This window comes from Colletotrichum fructicola (assembly GCF_000319635.2).
Source record: "Colletotrichum fructicola Nara gc5 chromosome Unknown KSG_Nara_v1_contig05, whole genome shotgun sequence".
Lineage (NCBI taxonomy): Eukaryota > Fungi > Ascomycota > Sordariomycetes > Glomerellales > Glomerellaceae > Colletotrichum > Colletotrichum fructicola.
This window is the reverse complement of record NW_027094055.1, coordinates 91,586-119,317: the sequence shown is the minus strand read 5'-3', so window position 1 is coordinate 119,317 and position 27,732 is coordinate 91,586. Positions and strand designations below refer to the sequence as shown.

At 53.9% G+C, this 27,732-nt stretch overlaps 10 protein-coding genes across 10 annotated transcripts; 4 read left to right on the top strand and 6 right to left on the bottom strand.

The window, feature by feature from the left end:
- Positions 1 to 1,106: 1,106 nt before the first annotated feature.
- Positions 1,107 to 3,774, top strand: pro11 (Striatin Pro11; the record flags this gene model as incomplete). The annotated part of the gene is made up of 4 exons (XM_032034993.1): positions 1,107 to 1,203; positions 1,277 to 1,549; positions 1,603 to 3,465; positions 3,515 to 3,774. 4 exons carry the CDS (start codon positions 1,107 to 1,109, stop codon positions 3,772 to 3,774), a joined length of 2,493 nt encoding a protein of 830 aa, XP_031885925.1.
- A 474-nt stretch (positions 3,775 to 4,248) lies between these two features.
- rhp14 (DNA repair protein rad14) lies at positions 4,249 to 5,477 on the bottom strand (the record flags this gene model as incomplete). Its single annotated transcript, XM_032034994.1, has 2 exons — positions 4,249 to 5,322; positions 5,391 to 5,477. The coding sequence occupies 2 exons, from the start codon at positions 5,475 to 5,477 to the stop codon at positions 4,249 to 4,251; spliced, it is 1,161 nt and encodes a 386-aa protein (XP_031885924.1).
- Positions 5,478 to 5,923: 446 nt separating this feature from the next.
- On the bottom strand, positions 5,924 to 6,663 carry PHO88 (SRP-independent targeting protein 3; the record flags this gene model as incomplete). Its single annotated transcript, XM_032034995.1, has 3 exons — positions 5,924 to 6,318; positions 6,378 to 6,538; positions 6,647 to 6,663. The coding sequence occupies 3 exons, from the start codon at positions 6,661 to 6,663 to the stop codon at positions 5,924 to 5,926; spliced, it is 573 nt and encodes a 190-aa protein (XP_031885923.1).
- A 1,224-nt stretch (positions 6,664 to 7,887) lies between these two features.
- Positions 7,888 to 9,164, bottom strand: eglB (putative endo-beta-1,4-glucanase B; the record flags this gene model as incomplete). The annotated part of the gene is made up of 6 exons (XM_032034996.1): positions 7,888 to 7,991; positions 8,044 to 8,624; positions 8,676 to 8,698; positions 8,752 to 8,818; positions 8,869 to 8,915; positions 8,964 to 9,164. 6 exons carry the CDS (start codon positions 9,162 to 9,164, stop codon positions 7,888 to 7,890), a joined length of 1,023 nt encoding a protein of 340 aa, XP_031886107.1.
- Positions 9,165 to 10,824: 1,660 nt separating this feature from the next.
- CGGC5_v008691 (mitochondrial 37S ribosomal protein uS19m) lies at positions 10,825 to 11,277 on the top strand (the record flags this gene model as incomplete). Its single annotated transcript, XM_032034997.1, has 4 exons — positions 10,825 to 10,867; positions 10,927 to 10,942; positions 11,007 to 11,186; positions 11,244 to 11,277. The coding sequence occupies 4 exons, from the start codon at positions 10,825 to 10,827 to the stop codon at positions 11,275 to 11,277; spliced, it is 273 nt and encodes a 90-aa protein (XP_031885907.1).
- Positions 11,278 to 11,592: 315 nt separating this feature from the next.
- On the bottom strand, positions 11,593 to 12,285 carry taf10 (Transcription initiation factor TFIID subunit 10; the record flags this gene model as incomplete). The annotated part of the gene is made up of 2 exons (XM_032034998.1): positions 11,593 to 12,000; positions 12,061 to 12,285. The coding sequence occupies 2 exons, from the start codon at positions 12,283 to 12,285 to the stop codon at positions 11,593 to 11,595; spliced, it is 633 nt and encodes a 210-aa protein (XP_031885921.1).
- Positions 12,286 to 14,067: 1,782 nt separating this feature from the next.
- CGGC5_v008689 (uncharacterized protein) lies at positions 14,068 to 15,099 on the top strand (the record flags this gene model as incomplete). The annotated part of the gene is made up of 5 exons (XM_066152052.1): positions 14,068 to 14,124; positions 14,228 to 14,344; positions 14,408 to 14,634; positions 14,692 to 14,990; positions 15,026 to 15,099. The coding sequence occupies 5 exons, from the start codon at positions 14,068 to 14,070 to the stop codon at positions 15,097 to 15,099; spliced, it is 774 nt and encodes a 257-aa protein (XP_066008335.1).
- Positions 15,100 to 16,462: 1,363 nt separating this feature from the next.
- CGGC5_v008688 (putative transporter) lies at positions 16,463 to 17,621 on the bottom strand (the record flags this gene model as incomplete). The annotated part of the gene is made up of 3 exons (XM_032035001.1): positions 16,463 to 17,205; positions 17,250 to 17,383; positions 17,431 to 17,621. 3 exons carry the CDS (start codon positions 17,619 to 17,621, stop codon positions 16,463 to 16,465), a joined length of 1,068 nt encoding a protein of 355 aa, XP_031886196.1.
- Positions 17,622 to 21,238: 3,617 nt separating this feature from the next.
- Positions 21,239 to 22,393, top strand: bcpA-2 (Carboxyvinyl-carboxyphosphonate phosphorylmutase; the record flags this gene model as incomplete). The annotated part of the gene is made up of 3 exons (XM_032035002.2): positions 21,239 to 21,672; positions 21,728 to 21,783; positions 21,843 to 22,393. 3 exons carry the CDS (start codon positions 21,239 to 21,241, stop codon positions 22,391 to 22,393), a joined length of 1,041 nt encoding a protein of 346 aa, XP_031886193.1.
- Positions 22,394 to 23,217: 824 nt separating this feature from the next.
- Positions 23,218 to 24,153, bottom strand: CGGC5_v008686 (putative oxidoreductase; the record flags this gene model as incomplete). The annotated part of the gene is made up of 1 exon (XM_032035003.1): positions 23,218 to 24,153. One exon carries the CDS (start codon positions 24,151 to 24,153, stop codon positions 23,218 to 23,220), a length of 936 nt encoding a protein of 311 aa, XP_031886194.1.
- Between the last annotated feature and the right edge of the window lie 3,579 nt (positions 24,154 to 27,732).

Sequence of the window (27,732 nt, the reverse complement as noted above, 5' to 3'; positions counted from 1 at the left end):
GCAACGCTGCACAAATGCTGCGATAAGAGATAAAGGAGGCACATTAGCTAATCTTCAGGCAATGTGGCCTGTGCCCTTGAATAGAGGGTGGAACCTTGCTGATGTTGATGCCTGAGGGTGTGAGTGTTGTGCAAATTCCGTCTGATTGGGCCAAAAATTGGCGGCAACGCAGGTTGGGGGAGCTCAGTCACAAACGGACAGTGCAGTGCAGGGCAGCCAGTGCAGTGCAGTTGTACAGCGTGACAGCGCTGACTTGACTTTGGACGGGAGTGATCACCTATCTAGGTACGGTACCTCACTCAGCCCTGCCTGCCTGTCTCTCTTGCTTGTGTCTGTCTGCGCTGCGAAAAAGCCACCAAAACGCGACTTATCGACGAAATCTCTGCGGCCACCCATTCCCGCGCATAGCTTCCTCCTTGGTGTGACCTCTTCCTTGGCCGTGTGCTTTCTTCGTTCGACTTGATCTGAAGCGAGCAGCTGCGATCCCACGACGTCTGCCACGATCCTGAGAAACCCCAACAGCACTGGGCCAATTGCGTGGAGCAGAGTGTTCAGTGTCAAGAGCCCTCCACTGACTAGGTGACTGAGGTGGTACCTAGATACTTTCTACTGGACCTGACCGACGCGACAGGAGCAGGACAGCGGAAAGCTCCAATTGACCAGGGGGGCCGCAGCTCCGACTCGACTGCCACCACACCCACCTCAGGTTCTCAACCACCATCCATCCTGCCAGGTTTGGGGGGTTTGGAATTGACGAACTCGCCAACGACGACACGCCGACACGAAGGAACGAACGACGACGACGGCCGACCGAGCCCACGCCAGCATCGAAACCCCGACCAGTCGCCGCCGTTCATTTCCCGCCCGGCAGATGCCATAGACAACACATCACCACTTTCTCTGTCTCTATTTCTTTGCACATCAAAGGCGCGGCCGCAACAGCGGGAGCCCAGCAAAGAAGGACCTCGATCGAGCTCCATCATCACCCACACCCATCAAACACCCTTCCACATCGACGTCTGCCGGCAGTGCTGAGCTGCTAGCTGGGGACCAGTTTCCCTTGCGCGCGTATGAGCTGGCAGGTGGTCTCGGGCATGGGGACGAACATGGGAAACGGCATGGGACCTGGAGGAAACGAGATGGGCGGCGCCATGCAGGGCAACGGCTCTGGCCAGCCTCATGCGACCGAGTATACGCTACAGGGTACGTTATCATCGCCGACCTACCTAGGCACTGAGTTGAGAGCATGCGTCCGCTGACCACAACCCTCAAACAGGCGTCATGCGCTTCCTCCAAACCGAATGGCACCGTCACGAACGCGACAGGAATGCGTGGGAGATTGAGCGCCAGGAGATGAAGGCCAGGATAGCCGCCCTCGAAGGCCAGGCACGACGGGCCGATGCCACCCAGAAGGCCCTCAAGAAATACGTCACAATTCTCGAGAAGAAGGTCAAGGATCAGTCCGCGCAGCTCAAGGGAGGATCCAAAGCCGAGGAAGCTGCAAAGGCCGAGAAGGATCGCGCCGCCATGATCCAGGAGAAGCTTCGACGTGAGTTCGGGATGCGCAATATGGATCAAAGACTTGCTTACAGGTGCTCGCAGCCTCGAACAAGAAGCCCACCAACGCCGACGGCAACGAAATCGATGTCGAGAAGGGCGATGACGAGTCGCAGCGCGCCGACCTCAAGTCGTTCCTGGATCAGTGCCAAGCAGAATTCACCTACCTGATGATCACTCCAGCCAACCCTTTGCCTCCTCGCGAATCGCCGCCGCTGCCGCTTCTTGAAGATCTTCGTGAGGGCGAGCCTTTCGGTGTTCCCGGTGGCAAGCCCTTCCAGGAGCCGCCCTTCCCATTCGCTTCTTCTTCCCTCGTGCCGCAGAACCATGTCCGCGAGGCCAATCGGCCACCCCCCGCCCCTAATCACGCGCCCCCTATGCAAAGAAGCCAGCCGACGAGCCTCCCCATGAGGCCGGCCGAACAGCCGCCGCAACAAATGCCGCCTCCGAACCCCGAGCCTGCTCCTCCCGTCATGTACGCAGCCGGAAACGAGTGGCCGCAGCCCATGTCCGTGACTGCCCGTATGCTGGACGACAACCTGCAGCAGCGGCCTAGCCACGCCGTTGAGTCGGTCAATAGTGTCGAACCAACAGACGAGCCTCAGCAAACTAGCCGACCTGCCCCTGAGACCGACGGATGGGAGTTCCCTGAGGGCGCGTTCCCCGAGTCAAATTCATCGCAGCCCCTACAGCAACTGACCAACCGACCTGATACGGACGCTTTTCCTACGGCAGATAACCTTCCCAAGTCGCCTAACCGCGGGCCAGCATCTCATCGCCGCAAAGGCTCTATGTCAAGGAGGCGCAGTGCCGATCACGAACTTTCGTTGAACGCAGCCGCCCAGAAGGCGGAGACGGGCAACTTCAAGCTGCGTTTCGGTCTGCGAGGCCATCTCGACACCGTGCGGACGGTCATCTTCTCCGGCGGCGGCAGTCCTGGTGAGCCTGAAATCTGCACCGCAGGCGACGACGGCATGATCAAGCGTTTCCACATCCCCCGCGTCGACGGCCATGGCCAAACCAACGCCGCCTCTGACCTCGATGTAACAGCCAACTTTTCTCACCGTGGTCACAATGGAGCGGTCCTCTGTCTGACATCCTGGTCTCCATCCCCCAACTTCTCGACTGGCGGGCGCGCCCAAGGTGATGGCTGGATCTTCTCTGGCGGCCAAGATGCCACCATCAGAGTCTGGGAGCGTGGCAGGGTCGACCCGAAGGCGACTCTCGAGGGACACACTGATGCCGTGTGGGCCTTGTGCGTGTTGCCTACGACTCTAGGCTCAGTCTTTGGACAGAACAACCAATACGGTAGTCCTGATCGCATCATGTTGGTGTCTGGAGGTGCGGATGGAACTGTCCGTCTCTGGGCGGTCAGCGCACCGCCTCAGCTGACTAGTCCTCAGCCAGGCACGAACAGGGCTGGGCCTACGGGTAGCAGAGGTCGTGTTCGCGGCAATTCTATGAGCTCTGGCAGCGCTTTCTCGAGCACTCCGCAGCCCAACATGGCTACCAACTCCCCATTTAACCACACTATGGTGCACAACATCAAGAGACCCGAGGGAGCCACGGGTACCCCGACTTGCATCACACCCCTTGGCCCTAATGGCGAATCATTCGTCGTTTCTTACTCTGACGCGGCAATTCTTGTTTACGACACCAGGACAGGTGAACAGACGGGAACCATGGATAGCTTGGAGACGTACGACGGAACGTTCAACACGAGCGTCAATGCTGTTGTGGCAACCACTGTCGGCCTGGAGCAGCCCCAGAGCGGCATGTCTGAAGAGGACAGTGGTGCTGGTGGCGGGCCTACGGGAGGCGGCAGGTCGATGGCGGGATCTGGCGTCGAGGGTGTCATCATCTCTGGACACGAAGATCGGTTCGTGCGATTCTTTGATGCAAACAGCGGTAAGTCCTGGCGGATCCTGTGAAGAAGGCTACTTGCTAATGAAGTCAGGGCAATGTACGTACAACATGCTCGCTCACCCTGCATCGATCTCGAGCCTTTCTCTCAGTCCAGACGGCCGTGAGCTCATCAGCGCCGGCCACGACGCCTCCCTGCGGTTCTGGAGTCTTGAGAAGCGATCCTGCACGCAGGAGATTACGAGCCACCGCATCATGCGCGGCGAGGGAGTTTGCTCCGTGGTCTGGAGCCAGGACGGCAAGTGGGTTGTCAGCGGTGGCGGCGATGGTGTTGTGAAGGTGTTTGCACGGTAGACGGCGTATACGAAGAAACGGAGAAAAATATACAGCAGCATAGCGTCCGTTGAATGGCGTCGTTATCTTTGGGTCGGATGCGGATGCGGATGCTCTCGGAGCTTGACTTCTGATGCAAGACCCTGGCAAGAAAGACAGACGAATGGGATGATTGGGAACGAGGACGTTTAGCATGAGGAAACGAGTGAGCTCTGGGCGGCCGGCAGTGGGCTGGGGCGCCTTTGAGAAGCACGGGGACAGGATACGGGCGTGACTGTGGTGCCAGCCGTCCTGTTGTAATATTGTACTGGGGCATTGTTCATTATAACTGTCGATACCCTCCGCTATGCCTGTCGTGACTTTTCTTTTGATGTTGATCGTTGGGACGTACATATAATTACCATAAATGAGAAGATGATTGACTGGGTATTATTTGGCTTCGAGAAAACTGGCTGTTACGGAAAAATTAAAGACTTGGGAGCTAAAGACAAGGTGCTAGAATTCTAGCTCCTCAACCTCCATCCCGCAGCCGTTGCATTTCTTCACCGTCATCCCGTCCTCGTTCTCAACCGCCCGTCCCCATTCGTGAACGTGTTTCCCGCCACCAACGGAATCGCCAAACTTCCTCGGTCCGGCGCCGGCTGCTTGCGTGGCTTGCTGTCGCCGGATGGCCTCCGTCCTCGTTTTCCTCTTCAAGTCATTCAGCTTGTCCCGGAACTTCGCCTCTTTCCGCCGCTTCTTGTCCGCCTCCCGCTTCTCAAACTCGGCGTCCAGCTTCTCCGCCGAACCCCACTTCGTATTGAAGGCGTACTCTTCCACCTGGAAGCGCAGGAACAGCATCATGTCGTGCCAGTGCGACTTGTGCGGGTTCGGCCTCGACAGGTGCGGCAGCAGGTCCGCGTCCTTGAGCTCCTCGTCCGTCAGGAGGTAGTCCTCCTTGCACTCCGTCTTGGTGAGGAGGGAGTACTTGTCCGGGATGGACTCCTTGCAGGCGTGGCAGACCTGTATCCCAAACACCTCGTCCCACACCCAGTCGATCTCAACCGAGGAGCACTCGCGGCACTTTTTCCGCGTGGCGTCGTCGGCGAGGACGCTTAGCCCGGGCTCGAACGGCCCGGCCTTTTGCCTGCGCAATTTCCGGAGGAGCTGCAGGCGCTCCCACTCCTGGCTCGACATGCCCTTCGGCTTCTCCTCCGTCGGCGGCCCGCCCGGTTTGACCTTGGGGACGAGGGCGGTGTTGTGCGGGTCGTCCTCGGCCGTGAGGAAACCGCCTTTGGTGTCCGTCATGGCGGACATGTTGTAATCGACGAACTTGGCAAAGTTGCGCGCCGGGCGCAGGGCGGTGGTGTCGCGGGCATCGCGGTTCGTCTCGGACGCTGTCGTCGTCGAGATGGAAGAGTGCGGGCGTTTTGTCCCCGCGCCGCCGCCGGTGCCTGCTGCTGCGCCGGCCTTGGTGATGTGGACTGTGTCTGTTGCGATGAAGCCTGACGAGGTTGTAGGGACCGGGGCGGAGGGTGCTTCGACTTCGCGGCGGTCGCGGAGGGCTTTTGATTTCAGACGGGATTCTTCCTGATTTGGGAGTTAGTGATATTTGCGGCAACAATGACAACGGAGATTGGTGTAAGAGGGCGACGCACCATGCGACGAGTTGCAGCTGGCGTTGGGGGTGTTCCGGCAGGCACAGCGGGCCTTGGATTCCCCGGAGGAGTCTTGGGTCGCTCCATTTTTGGTGGTAGAATATGAGGAAACGGGTTCGGGTATCTGGGAGCTTCTGCTGTGCGACGGTGGTGGTGAGACGCGGGTGTTGAAGATGGGAAACGTGAATCTTGGAGGGGCAAGTTCTCAGGGTCGATTATGTCACCAATTGAAGCGCGAACGCACGTGCCGTTTCCGCGCTGACCGAGCTCACCGACGGCAGCTGCGGTTGCCACCCACATGCGCTAAAGAAACTACTGGGTAGCTACGGCAGGATGAAAGGGAAAGGAAGGGTTGGTCAACGGATTGTTGCGATTAATGTGCAGTATCTCGGACTATCATCTACACGGATGCCGTGAGCTGTTTTGCGGCTCTATTCCCAGCAACAGGCGAAAAGCAAGCGCATTGCGCCAACGCAAAAAGTACCCTGTATCCCAACACACACAGTTTTCCCCCTCCGCTTGTAGTAACCAGTTTACTCCTCCTTGGCACCACCACGGCCGGAACGCTCGGCGGCCTCGACAGCCTTCTTGTCGCTCTGGGCGGGGCCGGACTGCAGACCCTGCATGATGCCGGCGGGGGCCTTGAAGGGACGCTTGAGGTCGCCGGAGGCGGGCTGGCCGAAGACGTGGATCTTGACGAGGTTGCTCTCGAGGGCGGACTTGAGGGGGATGATGGACTGGATGAGGAGGGGGTTGGTGTACTTCATGTAGATGTGCATGAAGGCCATCATGGCGATGCCCATGGCCTGGGAGCGGAAGGCCTGGCGGAGCTGGGTCGAGTCGTAGGCGTGGATGGTGGTGGTGACGAGCTTGCCCTCCTCAGAGGAGCCCATTGGGGCGGGCTCGACGTACTTGAGGGTGGTGAGGTCTGTCAAGGAGCTGTGTCAGTGGTTTGTGGGTGGCATCGGCAAACGGGAGGCAACGAACCCTTCTTCTTGTTGATCTGGGCCTGAACGTAGAGGTACAGGATGGCGATCAGGACGTTGCTGGCAATGTAGCCGGCACGGCACATGTTCAGGACGTTCGGGTCATCGAAGGGGACCTTGCGCGAGACCTGGACCATGCCGAGCATGATGATCAGGTTGGTGCTGTGGCATTGTTAGCTTTGGCATCTTGTGATGGCTTCCTTTTTGCCTCCGCGCAGGGTCTGCATGCGACGCGGCGCGGGAGGCCTTGGAGGGGACAGGCAAACGCACATCTGAGGGCTGACCATTTTGGCGGTGTTGACGATTGACTCCTGGAATTGACGAAAGGGACGAAGTTGAACCGAGACCTCTGCAGATGCAACGAGGGTTGATGTAGAGAGACGGAGGAGGGTGGCTGGCTGGTTGGATGAGGTCGGGTGCGAGAGGCGCGAACGTGGAGGTTGCGAGTTTTTGTACTGGCAGCAGAGAGAGCCCTGAGGGTGAGGTGGTCGAAACGGCTGGGTTAGGTGGAGGTGGAGAGGTGCTTTAGTGGAGAGCCTTGCTGGCCGGCTGCTTTTTTAGCGCGGTCCGATTCGCGGCTTGCGCTTGGTTGCAGAGGTGAGAGGCCGCTCAGGGTACCTGTGCCCAGCTAGGTCTTTAGGTCTGGCCCAGAGTTCGGGGTCCAGCGGGATGGCGAATTGCGAATTGCACAATTTTCAGCGCTGCCCTGGGGATTCTGTAGCCTTCTACCATCGTCTTTCTTCAGGACACATAAGGTGCCTAGCTGCAGGGGTTGCAGTGAGGCTCATGTCGCCTCTTGTTGCGCGGTATGTTGGTTGCCTACACAAACGGAGAATACACTATGTTAACCGCAGGCGCATTCGATGCAACAAACCATGGATCTCTAAAGACGCCAGGCTTTGGGCCATGCGAGCTAGGCTAGAATCTCCGTTGGCTCGCTACCATCTGTCTTCGTGACATGTGTCTCGGTGGCTTGAATCGTCCGTCTGGCCGATGAACCAACGCCACACCCCCATCTCCAAAACTCCGGTCCCTGTACCGCGGTTCTCAGTCTTCCATGTTGGTGAGGCGACACCCAGGATCCAAAGTTCAGGCACGCGATGAGGACACGTTCATTGATTGCAACGTGGGGAATCCTGTCAGATACCCACCCACCTGCCTGTTCAAGACAGCTTCCACCGTGCCTCATCTCGCACCTTAAATTTGGTCATGCATTCAGTTGCCTGCTTTGGCGTTGGTTGGTCCCTTCAATCGTCTGTCATGTTGGCAAAGTGGCTGCACTTCAATGGCAAGATTGGATGCCTTCATATTCCAGATATGTACACAGGGTTTGCCCCTCTTGAGAAAATATCTACCATTGAAACTGATTCAGAGGGAACGCGCCCAGTACCTTATGCGCTTCCATGGTAGATATGCATCTAAAACATACATATCGGGCGCACGGGGCACGGGGCACGGCCCCTCTCTCTGCCGGCCGAATACGGCCCCACATCCGAATATCGCGATCGGTCTCAAGCAAATGTCTTGAGAACCGGAAGGTATGTGACGAAAGCCTTACCAGTTGTAGGCTCCATAGAGTACATGTAGTCAGCCCACCAAGGGCCGGCAGCCCACCCTTCTCAAGGTTAGAATCGTGAAAAAAGGAGGTCAGGAGGTTGGAAACTTACAGAGAGCACCCTTCCAGACGTCCGAGTTGTCCGAAAGGTGCTGGATGGCACCCTTGACGGCAGTGACGCACTGGTCGTTGGCACCAGCGCCGATCTCGCCGAGAACACCCTGCTTGTTGTTGTCCTTGAGCCACTTGGTAGCAACGGCGAGACGCTCAGCACCGATGGTGGTGCTGACGCAAGCCTCGTTGGTGCCGGAGCCGTCCGTGTCGAGGTACTGGTGCATCTCGTAGAAGAGCTTCTTGCCGGTGGCATCGGAAGGATCAGTCAGGTTCTTGAGAGCGTCGCCGGAGCCGCTCTCGATCCAGTGCCAAGCACCAGAGTACGAGTTACCCTCGATCCAGATGTTTTGGGTCGTGGCACCCGCAGCACGGATGTTGGTGATGGCGGCCTGGTTCAGGTCATGAACCAGCGTGTTGTCCATGTCGTGGTACTCGTTGTTGGTGTCGAAGATGACCTTTTCGTTGTCCTTGAAACGAGCGGCAACGGTCTTCCACCAGGCACCAAAGTCGGCGCTGCTGGTGATGATGTTGCCGTAGTAGCGGCCGTAATTGTGAGGATCGATGACGGCGTAGGAGCCCCTGAAATTGTCAGTTCGCTGTGATTCGGTCGAGAATCTTTTCGGTGCTCACTTCGAGGTAACGTCCTTGACGAGCTGTGGCTGGGTTAGCTTACGCTGGTGTTTGAATGACAACGAGCAACACTTACGTCCTCAAGACCAGAGAAGTAGGTCTCGTTGATGGTGCCCGTCAACTTGTCAGGAATGATGCGCTCCCTATTGCATGTCAATAAGCAGGAACTTCACAGCCCATCTCTGACACTTACATCATAGTTCCAATGCGGAAGGTGTTGAGGCCAGCCGCCCTCAGGGTCTTTCTCAGTCAGCCTCCTGCTTCACCTCGTTCACCACAAATACTCACATCAATAGCCGTCTTGTTGGGCCATGTGTAGTCCTTGCCCAGCTGTCCAGGCAGGTTGGCCTGGCCGAACTCGCCACCAGACTCGTTGACACCGGTGAAGGTGAATTTGCCGGCACGCTTCGTCTTGGCAGAGCCGTCGACGGGGGCCGCCAGGACCGACGCGACGGACGCAGCTCCGAGAGCCAAGTTGGAAAACTTCATGTTGTCGAAGAAAGAATGGAAATTTGGAAGAAGCTCAAAAAAATGGGGTTCAGACTAAGAAAAGAAGGTAAAGGTCGGATGAGATCCAGAAAGCCAAGACCACCACCCCAGATCAGCCCAGAGGCACCGTAGGCTTTATACTCGGCTGTCCTCGTGGCCCATCGTTCCCCTCTTCTTTTTCGTCTCGTTTACAGTTTTAGGGGGTGTGGTTCGAACTTTGGGGGCTGGCTGCCTTCGTCCATGGCCCATCGTGACGGAGTCCCTTGCTCCGTCCCATGTATAGAGCCAAAAAGGCACGCAATTTGCAGGAAAATTTGGGAACCTGGCTAGTGTGCCTGTAACATAAAGACGAGAGGGAGAGAGAGAGAGAGAGAGAGCCTCCTCCGGCTAAGCTTGCTTGGCATGGGTGATGTGCCGTGTGGGGTAGTCCCGGCAGGGAAGAGCAGATCTCGAGACCTGGACCTCCTAGGGCGCTTTTCCCTCTGGACCTTGCATCATTCCTGGTTTGTCACGTTGTGGTTATTGGTGCCGAGAATGCCGAGAATTGCGGCTGCTCGGGTCGTGGTGGTCTAGTCACGTCGGGGTTAGATTACATGCAGTCTGTCTGCGTAACCATCTGAGTACATATATCTGGCGTCGGAGCAATTTGTTGGAGTGACAGCAGCGGCACTTGAGCAAATTTGAGCAAGCCAAGTACCGTGACGGCCTGACAGAAGCAACTATGGCGCAAGCAATGACATGTTTGGCAGAGTTTCCCGGCGACAGGATTTAGTTGAGTGATGGACTGATGTTGGTCCAAAGGGGGAATTAAGTTGGGCTGGTTTCACATGGCCGGGGAATCTCCCTCCGCGTGGTATAGTGGGCTGGAATTAAGGGATCGCCAGCTTGACTACTTTCCCCACATTGATCATCAAGTGGGAGCACATAGAGGCCCAGACTGAGCCGCGAGGCCGGGAGGATGATGCTAGCACGGTTGCAAGATAATTGGCATCCATATAGAAGTTGGGAGACGGCTCGTGGTGAATAGGAGACAATGTGATCTCTTGCCTGTCCATGACGTTGGTTTACGGATATGAGACAAGGGGAAGATGCCATATTGGGCTGACTGCGAGCTCCCAGCACAGGCGATTTTCTCTTTTTGAGCCCGCTGGCCGACTTGCGCATTCCAAATGGGAGCAGGGTGGGCCTTGTGTGAAGTCCAAACTATGATTGAGTCGTTTCATCAGTTCGTGACAGGAAACAAAGTTGACCGAGTCCAGCGTTCTCTGGCCGTCTGAAACGATCGGTAGGTATCCATTCAGCGCATTGTGTGCTGCAGCTATACCGCAGTAGCTCGGCCATTTGTGCGATGAGGAGGAAATGTAATGAACATCAGGTGAACTTGTGATGCGACTAAAACTTCTGTTGTTGCGTTCGACTTTGAATTCGGTGACAATCTGCAGGCCCATGTGTTGAACCAAGCAGCACGAGGGACGGCACTTGAAGTGGGTCTCCGTTGGGGGCGGCAGCGGTGATGTACCGCGACGGTCACTCATCACGTGACACGGACAAATTCTCGAAGCTCGGAAAGTTCCTCCCGCGCGCCGCAGCAGCAAGGCGTTGGTTGAATCGCAAAGAGCAGCAGCGCCATCAACCCAAGACAGGGTCATCAGCCGCCAAAATGCAACCCACGTTGGCCCTCCTGAAGAGATCGGTGTGGAAGGGTAAGTCGCAATCATCTTGCATTGATGTGGAAATGGTGAACTGACAGCTGCGCCTCCAGGACCGAACATCGTCCCGTAAGAGAACCCTTTGCGATACCCCTCGGCCGACACCCCTCGATCCTAACCTTGATGCGAACAGTCTCGCCATCGTCCGCCCAGCACCTGGCAAGAAGGTCCCTCCCATCAGAACGCAGGCTCGATCGGCCACTATTCTGCCCAACTTTGTCGGCCTCAAGTTTCAGGTCTACAACGGAAGATATTTCCTCGATGTGGTCATTACGGAGGATATGGTAGGACACAAGCTTGGAGAATTCGCGCCGTGAGTGACACATACATTGCAAACGACTTGAGCAGGAACTAATGCGCGCCTGTCTAGTACGAGAAAGCCCTTCATCTGGTCCAGATTGTAAGAGGACGTTTGCTGAGGAGCCGGGGATGTTCTGGCGAGAGGAGGAAAATGACGACCGACATTTGTACAACACTGTCAAGATACCAGCGATGCATTGTAGCATCAAAATGCCAGGCCATGTGCCGATGATGACCCTTTGCTTCATATACAAATGGGCTCTATTGTATCATTCTTTCTTGGTCGTGCGTGACTTGCCCGCTGAAACTGTAAAGTCATTTTGCCATGTTCCCTGGCCCCTCGACGCCGAAGCAAACCATCCAACGCCTTGATATGTATACACCCGTCCGGAAAGAAACCTTCGTTGAAGCCCACTCCTCTACCGGTAGAACTCGCTCCTCTTGACATTGACACCGTACTCGCCCACGGCCATACCGAGGTCCTCCATCGTCAACACCGTGCGGTTCTGGCTGCCTCCTTGACCGCCGCCACCGTAGCCGGGACGCTGAATACCCAACGGGCCACCGCGGCCCTGGTCTTTTGCGCCAGCGGGGCCTGTCGGCTGGCCGGGGATGGGGAAGCCGGCGGCGGCGCCGAGGTTGCCCATGGGGTTATTGGCGTTGGAGTTGGACGCGCGGATGCGGCTGTATTGGTACGCGTCGGCGGCAATATCTGCGATGAACTTTTGCGTCGCCAGAGCGAGCAGGCGCGCGAGGCGGGGATCGGTCTGCGGCGGAGGGGGTAGGCCGGCCTTGGTCATGTAGTAGTTTGTAACCGCATCGGGAATCTGTGACCATCGTAGTTAGCTTCAAATGCGTCGTTGAGTCTGGGAGGCGAGGAGTCATACAATGGGAGCGTAGTCGTCCATCTTGGTCAGGAACTCGCGCAGAGACATGTCCTTACGAGTGATCGCCTTCGGTTCGGGGCCAGGCGCGACTGCCTCCGGAACAGCAGCAGCTGGGGCTGCCGCCGGGGCACCGCCAGCCGGAGCGGCGCCCGGGGCAGGAGCCTCTTGCGAGTTGGGCGCGGTCGGCGCCTGCTCTGCGTTTGCTTCGGGGGCGTTGGTGGACATTGTTGCGATCTGCGACGATGAGGTTCTAGATGAGACTTCGAGATCTGGTTGACGCGCGACGTCCGCGAGGCTGATGAGGCTGGTGATGTAAGATGGAGTGGCACGGGCTTCGCTCACTGGTGAGAGCTGTGGCGCAGGTCACGTGCAATGTGGCTAGACTCAGGAATGCACTGTGTCCGAGCTTGAAATATGGGGAACCCCAGTTAGTGTACCTTCTCAGTGTTCCTCACCTTCTTCTTGCATGCTCACCGAGAAGGTGCTTCTCACCAGCGGTGAACATCACCAGGCAATGATCGAAATTGTTGAGCGTTATCAAGCGAGGTTATAAAAGCTAAGGGACCAAGAATCCGACAACAAAGTTCGAGGCCAAGAATTGAATACGTCCACTGCGCAAATCAGAGCACTTTCTTAGCATTAATATTGAATAAAGGTGTGGAAGTTCGCTGCAGAATGCCATGCAGCGAATGAGTTAGTGCTTAAATTGCACTCGAGCCTGTACAGTCCCATTTTTCCCCGTCTGTGTGATATTCCTTATCTGAAGTTTAGATTACTTCGTGTCCATGATTGCTAAATTCGGCTGGTTGAGTATTTATGACTGCGTGTCTTGAGCATTATGCACTCGTAAGAATACTTTATCAAAGCACCTGGTAGTTTGCAAGCCAAGAATGATGGAAGGATGCTCGGGACATACTTGAATTGCATCCCGACACACAACACGTCTTACGGCCCGGGCTTGATTGAATGGCGTTGATCATTTGGGAGAGCTACAGAAAACTCGTGAATGTGCCCGTCAACACGTGTCCCAACCACGTTGTTGAGTCGGGTGCTGGAAACGCGAAATTCGTTTGAGAATGTTACAGGCTATCTCTCATGGACCGGAACAATCTTCCGAGCGCTACATAGAGCCTAGGGCTTAGCGCCCTCCCCTAAGATCTACGGGAGATCTGGCGTGGCTGCATCTTTTCCCAGGGGTGAACTCTATTTTGGCTCATCAGGGGTTCTTTCGTGGTTGTGAAGAGCGTTGAACTACCTTAGTGGTGACTGAAACAAATTGATCGAGCCGGAAGAAAAGGGGGCCAGAGAGACAAGAACTCAGTTAGGCGCATGTTAAACGGTCAATTATACGTTTGCAGGGGCTATGGTGGCTGCTTTCGGTGTAACAATAGAATTGTGGTCGAAAATATGGCGGTTGTACTTGAGCATCGACTAACACTAGTATGCTGTGAAAAGGCAAGGCTGTCCTTCCGGAAAAGGAGGAACTATCGTCTTTCTGTTCGACTATTTCGAGTCTAAAGCAACCTCAGGAGTAAGGGACTAAGAGTGGTTGGTGCACCAAGAGAGATTGGCCTCGACATGTCACACCTATCTCCTTTACTTAGTCTATTATCCAACCGTTTGGTGTGCTGGCGCGTGGTCTGAAACCAAGTAAGCCTTCTAGTTCAATCGTGCTAGACGTCTGAAGTGTCCCAAATCGGACAGGTCTATATTTTGGTGGTCCCAATCCGATGTCAGCTCCTGCTTCAGCCTCAGCGGTATGACGCGCCCAGTGGCGCCAACGGTTAACGTTGCCAGCCACCCATTCCAAGATCCGACTAATATGCTTAAACTTGATCTGGAATGTTCTCAGATAGCCGCAATACCAGCACTAGAATAGCTCATCGTTCTCCAGAATCCTTTATATCTGATCGTTTCTAGAAGCATGGTGTCTTTCTTCTTGACAGACTCTGAGCTTTCACGAGGAGTGTTCATTTCAATGCCTCTTCGGTCTTCATTACATCTGAAATGGACCCCATATCGATTGCTGCGACTGCAGCGTCACTAGCAGGAGCTGCTGGAAGTGTGAGTGGTTTCTCCATGTCCTTCGGTTCATTGGTCTGCGAAGAGAGGCAGAGCATAGGAATACCCGCTTGCTGTTCGATTCATGCTTGCTGACGTTTTGCAGACTGCTATTGTGTTGATTCGACTGGCCAAAAAGGTCAAGAATGTGGACATCAAACTATCAGAGACTTGCGAAGAGGTCCAAAAGCTGTCTGGACTCCTTGTGTCCGTGGACAAGACAGTGAGGCAGTGTCAGACACACGTACCGTCACTTTCTTACTTTTATCACAACATATGGGGACAGATTGGAGACACCTTAGCACACTGCAAGTCCAACATCGCTGGTCTCGATCAGCTTCTCCGAAAACTCAGCGTACATTTCGACGCTGAAGGCAATTCGCTTGCAACGCTTCTCAGAAAAACAAACCTTTATTTCATCCTGAGTATCCACAAGGAAGAGATTCAAGACTACAAGGTCAAGATTTTCAATTCAAACTGGGCTATTCAGATGACTTTGCAGTTGGTAACCATGTAAGCATTTTAGTTCCGAACAAGATCTTTGGTTTCTTCAAATTGACGATTTATTAGTGCTCTCAGCTTCAGAACCAATATTTCTCAAGAGAGGTTATTCCAGGAGCTTAACAAGCTGGAGGGCATGATCAAAACATCCCTTCGAAAGGCACACCAAGAACTACCCGGGTCCGAGGCGGAAAAGAAAATGGAGATCGCAGCTCGCAACGTTCCTTACATCTACTTCGACATGTTCGACGAGGAGATCGATGAACGGAAGCATCCTTACGAGACAACTGACCAGCATGGAGGCGTGCAAGCCAGCGGGAGACCAGACCAAGACGAAACTCTATCATCTAGGATTGCAGAGGATAACTGTGGGAACATGAATCAAGCCCTAAGCTTTTCACAGACGTCCTTTGGGTCATTGAGCCTCCCACCCCGACCAGAGTCCCCGAAGAAGCATGCTGCCAGCCGTTTTTTTGACGACGAATTGGGAGAGGCGGATATGGCAACCGGAAGAGTTGGTTTTGATCGGGGACGGAGGATGTCTGCCATGATACCTTCAACCCATCTACAGGTACATAACAATTCGATTGGGCGCATTAGAAGTCACTCGCAAGGCTCCACGCCGTATTCGAGCACAACGGGGCACGACGGCGTTGCAAACTGGTATCGTTCGGTCGGGAAAGCTGAACTTGGAGACGAAGCAGCCAAGGAAGCCAGAACGGGATCATTTGTTGGTGATCTTTCGTCGCCAATCACCCGGTTTGATTACAACCTTGCTTCCGACTCAAGAGCTGAACAAGACCAGGAACGGCAAGAGAAGACTCAAAGACGACCGAGTCTGGTCATTACCCCGAACCAGCCTCCACGGCGTGTCTCATCGTACTCCGACGATGTCACTTCTTCCGCTGGCAAAGGATCCTTCTTCATCCCGACTTTGACCCGGGCAACTTCGGACAGCCTTCATCCATCATCTCACCCTGTCGAGAGAGTCTTCTCAGCATCAACCCCTGCGACACCGGTATCTTGCACACCTCATCGGCTCATCAAGGTGAAATCGTTCACGGACCTTCCAAGCAGAGCCCAATCGCAAAAGATGGACGGCGTAGAGAGAAATCAGAAACATTGGTAGCGGGTTCCTCGGGCACATCGCATTTCCTGCAACACTCTAAACCGAGCCGTGGATCCCGGTACATGAGCCACGAAAGGATGAAAGACGAAATGAAATTGAATATGCTATTGGTTGCAACACGGACAGGCAAAAGATACACGAGCTGTGGAAAGGGAAGATGGATTTGAGCAACGAACGACGGGTTTTGAAGAGATTGTAACTAGCCCGCTATAATACTAATAACTATACAGTAACACATTGCTTGTCCCTGAGCGCAGTACCTTTTGATTCTCTTTGATCAGCATCCGTCTCAGAAGCCATGCTAAGGCCGCAGCTGCCGCAGAAAATGCAGCACTTGAGGCCATAGCAGTAGTATATCTGGGTTCGTCTGAGGCCGGCCAAAGGTACTTCAGAATTGTGAGCCAAGCCTGAGGGACGCAACCTTGAGACAATGTGTATGTGTACTTACAGGAGTGTATATGGGTCCGATTGTGGCGATGGTATTTACCAACGCAAGAGACACAGCTTTCTTTTCTCTCGTTTGCCCACAAGTACTCGATACCCATCCCAGGATCACGCTGTTGCAGGCATAGACTCCGGTTGCGAACGCGCACATTGCGAAGTAACGAGCCCCGGTATTAAGCGTACTGCAGGCCAGGACAAACCCGAAGACCGCAATAGCTTTGGCGATCGTGATATGCCACACTCTTTCGTTGAAACGCCCTAAGTTTGTTAATTCATTGTTAACCAAATAAAACCGAAGAAAGAGTACGCAAGAAGCTCACCAGAGCTAGCCGCCCAAATCACTGATATAACACCAGAGATTAGATAAGGTGGGCAAGTAAGAGCGAGAGTGACGTTCCTATCGAAGCCCAGAGTTTCAACTATCGTGGGGAAGAAGTTTTTGAAGTTGCTTGCAGCCATGTGGCAGTGTTGACAACAGACAAGAACCCAAAGACGCGGGTCGCGTGTCGCTTGGAGCAGGCCAGCCCAAGTGCTCGTGTTATCTTCAAGTTCGACGGTGTCTCTCGCTACCCGGGCATGCGCAAGTCTTTGGTCATCTTCAGACAACCATCGCGTGTTAAGGGGCTCGTTCGGTAGAATGAATATGGAGGCAATAGAAATGACGAATGTAATGACTCCTTGGATGATAAATAACCATCTCCAGCCAGACAGGCCGGCTAGTTGTTCCATTTGGAAGACTCCAATGGCGATGAGACCCGCAAAAGCCGTGCCGCAAATATTAGCACTAAACAAAATAGAAATTCGAGTGGCGATTTCCTGTCGATCGTAGAACATGGCGAGGATGTACAAAGCTCCTGGGTAGAAGGGGGCTTCCGTAATCCCCAAGAAGAAGCGTGTGAGAAGAAGACCCTTGTAGTCCTTGGTCACTGCTGTGAGGGTGCTAACGATGGCCCATAGAGCCATCGCTCCTCCCATAAACCAGGAAGGACGGACCCTTGTTATGAGCATATCTGTAAAAGTCAGACTTAGGAATGGCTTGTGAGGGAGGCCTTACTGCTTGGAATCTGCCCTAAGATGTACCCCACGAAAAGAATGGAGACACAGGTCTGGTACTCCGTCGATGTCATGTTGAGCTCTTCTTCCATTCCGTCTAACCTAGCGACAGTGATAGCATTCCGGTCGAGGTAGCTGTAGTTATCAGCCGCGGCGCTTTAGTTGGTCCTAACATTGCTTACTTGAACCAATACATGACCCAAAGAACAGGGAGAATGGTCCAATCTAGGCGCCTCACAAGCTTGATCTCTGCTGGACCGACTTTTTTACCTGTGCCAGTATGGCCAATATTGCTGGCTACTGGCCCAAGGCCTTCGCCTTTCTCAACATGATCGCAAGCAGGCGTATCTTCCTTGAGCTCGATAGGGGCCATTTCATGAATTCGCCTTGGGTTTCGTTGGTCATACGTGCAAATTTCCAAATCGGAGGCGATCTGAACAAGAAACAGTTGAAAATCTCGGAAGATCGAGTGAACTATTTGTACAAATCTTTGCTGATGATGACAATCGCATGCTAGGTTTCCCCAGATTTACCCCAGACTACCCCAGAGATCCTGCACGTTTCCGTCCGCTAGCGTCCGTGGCTCCAGTGACACTGTCGCTGGCTCGATTGATTGTCGTTTAGACCGGACAAAGTATGGTTCAATAAGCTCGGTTGCAGACGAATTATAGCATATGCCGAATGTCCTCTTTGAGGTTCAGTCCGGCCTTACACGGATGACGGGAGCAGCCATCAGGCCGGTGTGGGGCCCATCGGATTGACACGGATTGACACGGATTGACACGGACCTATGAGGTCCGATGCGGATCGACACGGATCAAAATGGCGTTGGCATTGACTGGTACCTGACTTCTGTTTTCTCTGACTGCTCTTCTCGATACTGGGCAAGATTCCGGACACAGCGGCGGCAAGGCGACTTGACTAGGGCAAAGTATTCTTCAAGTTGCAAGACAGGACCCTTAGTTGCTTCACGAGCTAATATCTGGCAGGTTCCATAAGAAGTTGAGAGAATCAACATCGAAACCGTGGGATAACTGATCAGCTGTATCGCCAAATGGAGCTATGCTGGAGTCAAATTGCCACGTTCGCCAAAACCCAGACTGATCCAGTAATGCTGCTTCAGTTGTCGCTGTCGTCTCTGAATGAGAAGTAGTGAGATCCAGTCCGCCGCAGAGACTGCTCATATGACCATCTGGTAAGGCTTGGGTCGGCCCTCTTCCTTCTCTCAAAGGTTGAGACATCGATGACAGCGTGCCACGGAGACTTGACGCATGTCTTTCAATAAGATCAGCGTATCTCATCGCGAAGTCCATGTCGTCTGGCGGATAGTTCTTCAGGGTAGAAGTACACCGATCCAGCGCACGCAGAGCTCCGTCCACGTCTGTTGCTGGTGATCCAAGGCTGATAGCCTTTAGCAGAAAAACAGATGCTGAAATTACGTTCAGTCTGATACGGGCAGGAGCGTATGCCAGATGTTCCCTGAATGGTCTCTCGGTTACCATTTCTAGCACCTGACAGCTATCTGAAAGGACACCTTGCAAAAATTTCGCGTCTTGGACGGTCATGTACGAAGCCAGACCGTCTTGATGTGGCCGCACTGACCCCGAAACAGTTGCCCGTTTTACTACTGCCTGTATGGAAATAGAACCAATGCAGGCTTTTAGATGGTACAATTCAATGAGCAGCGAGTCTTTGAGAGGTCCGTGAGTATCTTACGAAACTAGTTAGACATAGAAGGCGATTTGGTCAGCTGGGAGTGGGGTTTCAAACCTGTCAGAGTCGACCCGAACGTATTATTCCAGGTCGACAGCGAGGCGAGAAAGTGCTCCAGAAGATCGGGGTAGTTATCATTTTGAAGAACAGCCTCCAGGTGATTTTTGGATTGAAAGAACATTGTCGATGCCACTTTCGAAAGCCGGGTAAGCTCCAGGTACGCATCCATGTGAGTGTTCCATGAAACCTGTGCCTCGTCGTCTATATGTCGCATTGATGATCGGGCGACTACAATTGAAATGCTTTCTGGGAACACGGTTTGATAGCCAAGTCGTGTCGCTGTCTGTGTCATGTAGGTGTAAAGAAGCTTTTGAGCTCGAAATTTCCGACGCTCAGCTATGTTGAGGCCAGACGCGTCTCCTTGATGGTCGCTGGACAAAATCCCAAGCTCATATGCGAGATTTGTCGCCAAGCCAAGAAGCATCCAAGACATCCGACTGGCTCTTTTTGCTGGCTCGAATACATCTTTACGCCACCGGAGGAGTGGTTCTTCATTATTTGTACGCTTGCGATTTTGGCGATCATATTCGGTGTCGACTAGCACGGCATCCCAACCCTCTGTATCTGGTGGGAAATGTACAGCGCGGGGATGCCAATCTGATATCAGTAATAAACTTTCAATAGTTCCAATAATTCTCATTTTGGCAGATGAGACTTTCTCCTGGCCGAGTATGATTCGCTTTATCAGGGACTCGCAATACTGCCAAAGACGGTTGTGTATAAGGTGGCTTCTAGATACTCCGCCTGCGCCTGGGAGCATGAAGAATCGTGAAGAGATCATCAATATTGTGCAACAAAGCATGGACTCTTCACATATGAGAGCGGTGTGTGCTTCGTGATTCCAATACTGATCAACGACGACTGGTGACCACGGAGACAGGTATTTGTAAAATCTGGATTCAGGATCAGTGGTCAATCTTCTTCATTGCAGTTTATGGTCTCACAGATCAACATATGTGACGGCCTCTTGTGAGGTAAACCAGCCTTGTCTGACAAATCTGCATTTATCCCACATGTCCAGGATGGCATCAGTCGGCTCCGACAGAGTTATTATGTTGAACCCCGCTCCGCTCTGGCAGCCTGGACTCCTAGCCGCAGGAACAGCGACCGGGACATCTTGCATGGCCAGAGTTGTTTGTGTGGGTGGCCCAGAAGCAGGTGATGCCGTATTGTGATGAAGCAAGTTTGCCGCGTCAGACAACACGTCGAGCGCATCATTAGAACCCGTCACAAGACTCGACATGACTCTGTCAGAGATTGACCTGCTGTCTGGAAGGGAGCTCTGAGGCCATGCGATGGAGTGGTTATCAGGATCGGTTGATGGAATAGTGTCTTCAGGAGAGACCTCTTGCTGATGAGGTCGAACATTGGCTTGAGTCAATGCTGCCGAGGATACCGCTTGGGTTACGTCGGATGAACTCTGCTGTGCCGGTGATGTCGTTGAACGTTGCGATGTTGTTGATCCTGCCCAGGCCGGGACATCTCTATGTTTCGCGGTTCTGGGGCGACGGTCAAATCGGCAGTCGCGATGCTCTCGTTTGCACTTCGCGCAAGGCGGCTTCTCTCCCATGTTGCATCTTACTTTTCGAGCTCGGCAAGAATCACAAGCGACATATGTCCGTCTGTACCGTGGGGACTCCTGCGGTGCCGAGTCATCCCCAAGGTCGGCGCTTGATCCATCATTCATCATGAGTGTCAATCCTGAATATGAAAGACGGTCTATGGGGGCCCTGCTTGAGTCAACCAGGAGCTGTGGGTCATTAGGACTGATCTTACCTCGTGGAATCACCCAAGTATCCAGTCTATGCAATTAGCAGTAAGCCGACGTTGTTGACGATCAGTTGAAGAAAGTGATGAGGAGGAAAATCATGCCCGCGACGCTCCGCGACTATCCGCGTCGGTCCGCCCTTGCATGCCCCGCCGCGCAGCACCATCCGTGCTTGGATCCCCGCACGAAGCGGCGCTGACGATGGCCTGGCCAAGAGGCATCTACAAAGACCTTAGGGAAACACGTTGCCGAAGTTCACAGTTTGCGCGTCACTACTCCGAAAATCGGACGGGGAAGACATTATTTTTGGTGCACAGGACCCATCATCAATCGTAATCGTGTATATAAGATGCCAGTTTCTGTGATGAACTTGGTATGGGCAGGTGGACATTCAGCCCAACATTCACAGACTCAGTTTCACTTATTCAAGCATTTCGAACTCACACACCATGTCCAAATCAATTGTGAACACGAACCCTTATCCCTTTCACTTCGAGACAAACAGCCTGCCAAATGTCAAGAAGAGCGGCGACCGCGCAACCATAAGCTTAGACAGCTCGCGCGGACGGATTCCATCCCTGCAGGCGTCCAAGCTCCGCTCCCTTATGCAGGAAGCTCATGATGACCCTTCCAAAATTGTTGCACACGTCTGCAGCTACGATGCTCTCAGCTCTCGACTTTGCGAGGAAGCCGGATTTCCCATTGTCTTCCTTGCTGGCTACGCCATGGCTTCTGCTTTTGGCCTGCCTGATACAGGATACATTGCATTCCAGGAGGTCGCAGCGAAGGTCCAAGAAGTTGCACGAGTGACCAGCGTCCCGATTCTTGTGGATGGCGACACTGGATACGGCGGTCCTATGAACGTCAAAAGAACTGTGGAAGGGTACAGTGACATCTAGCCAAATGGTACTCTATACAGGCTAACCTACTCTGAATAGCTTCGCAACAGCAGGAGCTGCCGGCATCATGATTGAGGACCAGACTTGGCCGAAGAGTAAGATATTTCAGCACCCCCTTGATGATTTGATGATGAACTGGGGCTAAGTGTTCCAGGATGCGGTCACACCGCTGGCAAAAGTGTGGTCTCCAGAAGTGAGGCATACGCCCGATGGCAGGCTGCAGTGGATGCAAGGAACGAAGGATTGGATATCTGGATCATGGCTCGAACCGACAGTCTCATTCTCGGGTATGATGAGGCGCTTGCCAGGGCCAAGAAGGCAATCGAGATTGGAGTCGACGCTGTCTTTGTAGAGGCCCTTCCCGATCGTGAGACCATGGCGCGCCTGCGGAAGGATCTCGACTTCCCCCTTTTCGCCAACATCATTGAGGGCGGAAAGACCGAGAACCTTTCCGCGAAGGAACTGGGTGAACTCGGATATTGCGGAGTGGCATATCCATGGACACTCGTCGCAGCCAAATTGAGAAGCATTCGGGAAACACTGGAGGCACTCAAGGGTTCCCTCACCGTCGGCAAACCACCAACCGTTCTTTCCTATGCGGAAGTGTGCGACGGTGTTGGATTCAACAAGTACTTTGAGCTGGAGGAACGGTACCAATACGATGGCAGAACAAACGGAGCCAACGGACATCAGTGGAAGAACTAGCTTTTGGCAGCTTGTGTACATCAGCGCAGTTTGAGTTTGATATCAATCCGGACAAGTTCGCGAACGGTGTTCATGGAAGATCACACATGGGAATGCCAAGCGAAATCTACGCTCGGCCTGCTTCGAGCTTAACGGAATCGGCGATTCTTGAGAAGCTGATCTTCAGCCTCAGAATTTCGTTTCAATTTCGTTTTCAAAAAGGCGGCCCGGGCTACTGATTGACCTTGAAATTGCGGTGTGCTCCTTTGACTGACTAGCGGCTTTCCCGACTCTAATTCGTGATCGACGTCAGCTAGGAAGAAACTTCAGACGACAGGACATGAAGCCTTGGGGTGACCCAGTTTTCGTCAAGCCATCCTCCAGGCAGAAGGCATGAATGCACTGTGGACCCATTCACAGCCAAGGAAACCGTTGCAGCATCAAGACACCCGGGATCTCGTCGTTTTGTCACTTTGTACATTACTCACTATCACGATTGAAGCTCAAGTTGTAAAAGATGAAGACGTAAATTCGTATCAGAACAAGCCTGACTGATGCCTAGCACGCTAGTCTAGACAAAGATCTATGCAATCTCTATGATATCCCAAAACCAAACCCATACTCCGAAATAAATGCTCTTCGGCGGGGGAAGAGGGCGCAATGGCGCCAGTAGCAATCAACTCCTTATCATGTCCTGGGTGGACGACGTGCGATGCTCGTCGTCGGCAATCGTAAAGGCTGTTCCGTAGCCTCTCAGGATGGAGGAAAGCTCATGTTGCTGGAGGATCCAGCGGTGGGGGTGCCGAACGAAAGGGGTGCGTCAAAGCACATGCCATTCAAGGCATTTAGTCCTCGGTCTTGTGGAGAGAGCCGGTGATGTAGCCCTCCTCAAGGTTGTCAATGACCTGGACGTCCTCAGGGGAGAGTTCGAAGTCAAAAGACTCGAAGTTGGACTTGATGCGGTGGGCGGTCAAAGACTTGGGGAGGACGATGTTGCCCTTGGCGGCGTTCCAGTTGAGGAGGATCTGCGCGGGGGTCTTGCCGTACTTCTCAGCAAGCTTGCCAATGACGGGGTCCTCAAGCTTGTTGCCACGTGCGAGAGGAGAGTAAGCCTCGATGGCGATGCCGTGCTGGCGACAGACGTCGACGAGGTCCTGGCGCTGGAGGAAGGGGTGGACCTCAATCTGGTTGACAGCGGGGACAACAGAGGTCTCGGCCATAAGCTCCTCGAGGTGGTTGACACCGAAGTTGGAGACACCAATGGAGCGGACCTTGCCGAGGCGCTGGGCAGTCTCAAGAGCTCTCCAGGAGGCAATGCGCTTCTCCTTGTCGTCAGAGGGGGAGTGGATGAGGTAGAGGTCGAAGTAGTCGAGCTGGAACTTCTTCAGGGAGTCGCAGAGGGCGTTGAAGGTAGCCTCGTAGCCGTGGTCAGCATCCCAGAGCTTGGTGGTGATGAAGACCTCGCTGCGGGGAGTGCCAGTCTTCTGGAGCCACTTCTTCAGGGCGCGGCCGCAAGCCTCCTCGTTGGCGTATCTGGCAGCAGAGTCGATGTGGCGGTATCCGGCATCGAGGGCGGCGATGACAGCCTCCTCAGTCTCCTGGCCGTTGGGGGCCTTGTAGACACCAAGGGCAATCTGGGGGATCTCGTTGCCATCGTTAAGCTGGACGGTGAGGCGGGGAGAGTCGCAGGGAGAGGCGTATCCAGAGTCCTGGCGGCGAGGGTTGATAACCTTCTCCATACCAAGCTCAGGCTTGCGGGAAGCGAACTCAACGGCGGCCATTTTGAATGTGTGTGGTGGTGGTGTAAATCGAAAGTGTCGAAGTTGTTGATGTTGGAGAGAGATGGGTATCAGATGAAGCTGTTGAGAGGCGCGGAGAAGACTATTTGAATGTGATGAGATTGGATTGGAGTGGTGTGTGATGCTGGATCGAAAAAAGACCCATTGAAGCAGATTCATCTCGTCCTTTTTATCCTTTTCGATGTCTCTTTGAAGAACAACAGTGGATGGCCTCCTGTTTCCTTTTTCGGACCGATGGCGTCTTGCTGTCGCCTGCGGCGGACCCGCCGTAAATGTCCCGTCCCTACCAGGTTGATGCCCCGTTGAGGCTGGGGACAGTGCCCCGTAGAATTTGGGTCTGTACCTCGTTGGTGTTGAGACGGTATCTCGATGTTGTTTTTCGAGTCGGTGCCGGCGGTTCCCCAGTCGGTCTCCGTCCGTTGTCTCGACGGTACTGGGTTGAACCGTCTTGAGGCCCCGTTAGACCAGCGATAACGGGGTCTTCTCAGTCTCTGACCCGCACACAACTGGAGCCAATGACGTAGAACTTCTCCGCCGGCGTTGGGCCGTTGCTCCGCCGTGCAATGGGCCGATGACGTGCCGTGTCTCCGCCGGTGCTGAGCCGATGGACAACGACCGAGTCAGGGTGTGCCCGCATACATACCTACCTGAAGGCTGGCGGCCAAGCGCGCTCGTATGTACTGCCGCCTGCGTACTACGTAGACTGAGGCCCTCACCTCCGTCTCCATGGACCATCCCGAATCCCGCCTAGCCTGACAAGGGCGATTCATGGCTTATCGATACCGGCACGGGCGCTGTATCAGACGAAATGGTGTCCTGGTTATGCCCGTTATGAGGCTGAAGTATGGTTCAGCACAGCCAAGATCTTGGTTGTTGAGCCTCAATTTGTGCCTTGCTCTATTTTTTCCCATCGCTTTTTTCGGGTGGTGGCAAATAGATTGATATTCAGCCTCTAGCGTGAATCTGTCATTCAATCATAACTCGCAACGGTCGGACGCGAGAAGTTTTCTAGAATTAAACTGGAGCCTTAGCCAGGAACATTGTTCGGTCTATTTTTCCCGAGGACACATTGCAGAGACATTGCAGACAGACAGACAGCCACTTTGGCGCCGTTTCAGCCGTCGCCGTTTGCGATAGCTAAAGACATGCGTATTCGTAGGTAGATGGTCTCCGTAAAACCCGAGGCAGAAGTGGTGGCTGTCCACCACCACCACCACCACCACCTCCTCCTCCTTCTCCTCCGGAGTGCAACCCGCAAATGAGGGACTTTGTACGGGGTTTCTGGGTAAGGTGTCTGAAATGAAGCGCCCTTAGCGACGGCAACACTCCATCTGCCCATGACGTCAGGCCGCGGAGGCCCTCACAGTGGTGGTGGATCTTTTAAAACGTGGTGCTTCTCAAGCTCCATCTTAAACTGGATACTGAAGCCTGAGAAGTTCCCGGAAATGGTGTTCTGCGCGTATGGCGTATGAACGGATGGCAAGCGCGATGCGGGACGGGTTGTGATGCGAGTCGCGAGTTTGCCATCACATGTATGATGTACACCTCCAATCGGCATCTCCTTGGGATGAGCAGGCTGTCACCGTGTTGCAGAACTCCCACTCAGCCCGTACCGTGTACGTTCCCTGACTTGGTTGAACTGAACGGGAAATGGAGAAGACGGTGAAAAGTTGTTCTAGCGTTTACAACGCTGGGGCCTTTCAGGAAACTCTTGATCCCTGCTTCACATCGTTGATTGGCCTTCCACCCCTGCGAAACTCAGGAACGTGGTTTCAGGCCACGCCGTGATGTCATTGGAGGGTCCGATGTAGGGCGGAATGGAGGCATGTAGCCTGCAGGACCCCTATGTCCTATCGGGAGTGTTCGGAAGGGCCCGCTGTTCCTCCAGCCTGGGCGAAGAGGTGGACGACTTGGCTGCCTCTTGGGAACTCGACAATCTGTGCGTTTGCAACAGCTTGACAGCCATTGGAAGTTTGAGCCTTATCGGCCTCTGTTCCGTCCAGCATCCGTATCGCTATCGGTTCCCTGTGTGCCGTGTCCGTGTTCATGCCCACGGTCGGTGAGGCCTTGGGTGGTATGTCCCTGTTTGCCGTCTTCTGCATGGCTCTAAAGCATGAGACGAAGGATTGAGAAAGGATGTTCTCTGCAGAGAGACCCTGATTGACCAAGTTTGCGAGCCCTATCGATGTTCGCTGTCAACCAAAAAAAGACAAGAAGAAGAAAAACAGAAAAGAATTTTTTCACATGTGCGCCAAGCCACCAGCCCAGCAAATTGGACGCGCCTACGACTTGTCGAGGCAGTAGATCGGCAGGAGATATCCGGATTTTCCTGTACATCTTCTCAAAGCCGCGAAAGGAAGCCGCGCCGCCGCCTTGCAGGCAACGCAAGCAGCCAAGCAGAGCCTTCCCGAGATCCCTGCTGGCGACTATCGATACCGACCCCTATCTGCCTGAAGAGGCATCTATCTACGTGATTGCGCTTGCAGTGCAGTGCTTGTGCTTGTGCTTGTGCACCCTGAGACAAGGCCCTATCAACGACCCACGCGTTCTCCAGTTTACTATTATCTCGTCCAAGGCAACAAGGCACATTCTCGTTCTGCCAGCCTGCCTGGCGTGATTGTGGACTCGAAACACAGTTTATTACTGGGTAAATGCCTCGTAATGTGGACTGGGACTGGCTGGCGCTAAGGCCAAGAGTCCCAAAGGAACCCCCGTCTCGCCGTGAAAGGATCAATGATAGGGAGGTATCAACACACAGACTGGAGGGCAGATCTCTGGTGGAGCCCCGATGCAAGGTGAAAAAATGTCCCTCACCCTTCAGCCTCTCAGCACGGTGCATGAAGACCAAAAATCCCAATAGGACTCGGTGCTATTGGCGGTGTGTTGACCTTCACACACCGATAATGGGGCAAAAGGGTCCACCTTGCCAGCATAACATTGATAATGGATTTTCCTCTCAGGACCTCTTGCTCGTTGCAGCGCCCGTCTTCATTGGATGATGATCTAAATTTCAAACTCTGCTGGATATCATCCCTGGAGAGGCTGCAGAGTCAAACTTGGTTTCATGAGGGATTTCACGCCGACAGCTAAGTTGCTGCGGTAAGATTACGTCTTAATGCATCGGGATCAGGCAATGAGGCAGGTTTCTTGCGGGAGGCTGGGATAGGAAAAAAAGACTCCCGCGAGGTAGCCGAGAATAATGGCGAAACGGCCAGGTGGAAGAAGATCGATCCTAAGAATGGAACCGAGTCTGCGCAAAGTGAGACGCACTGCGCCCGTCAATCTTACAAGCGCATATAGGGAAAAAAAAAAAAACAACGCATTCAACAATGCCATTGAGCTCGGACATACTCGTCATCAAATGCCGTGGCCGACACCGTACACGTAGATAGCTGCGCAAGATAACGCTGAATTGTTGCAATCAACGCCCGACGTGGCACGAGTCAGGGCAGACGTCGATGAGAGCATCCCAATAGAAAATGGCGAGGTAGAGTAACATCAAGTCGTTTTTGCGCATGTCGCGCCACGAGTCGTAGATGTTGATCAGCACCGATCCCCAAC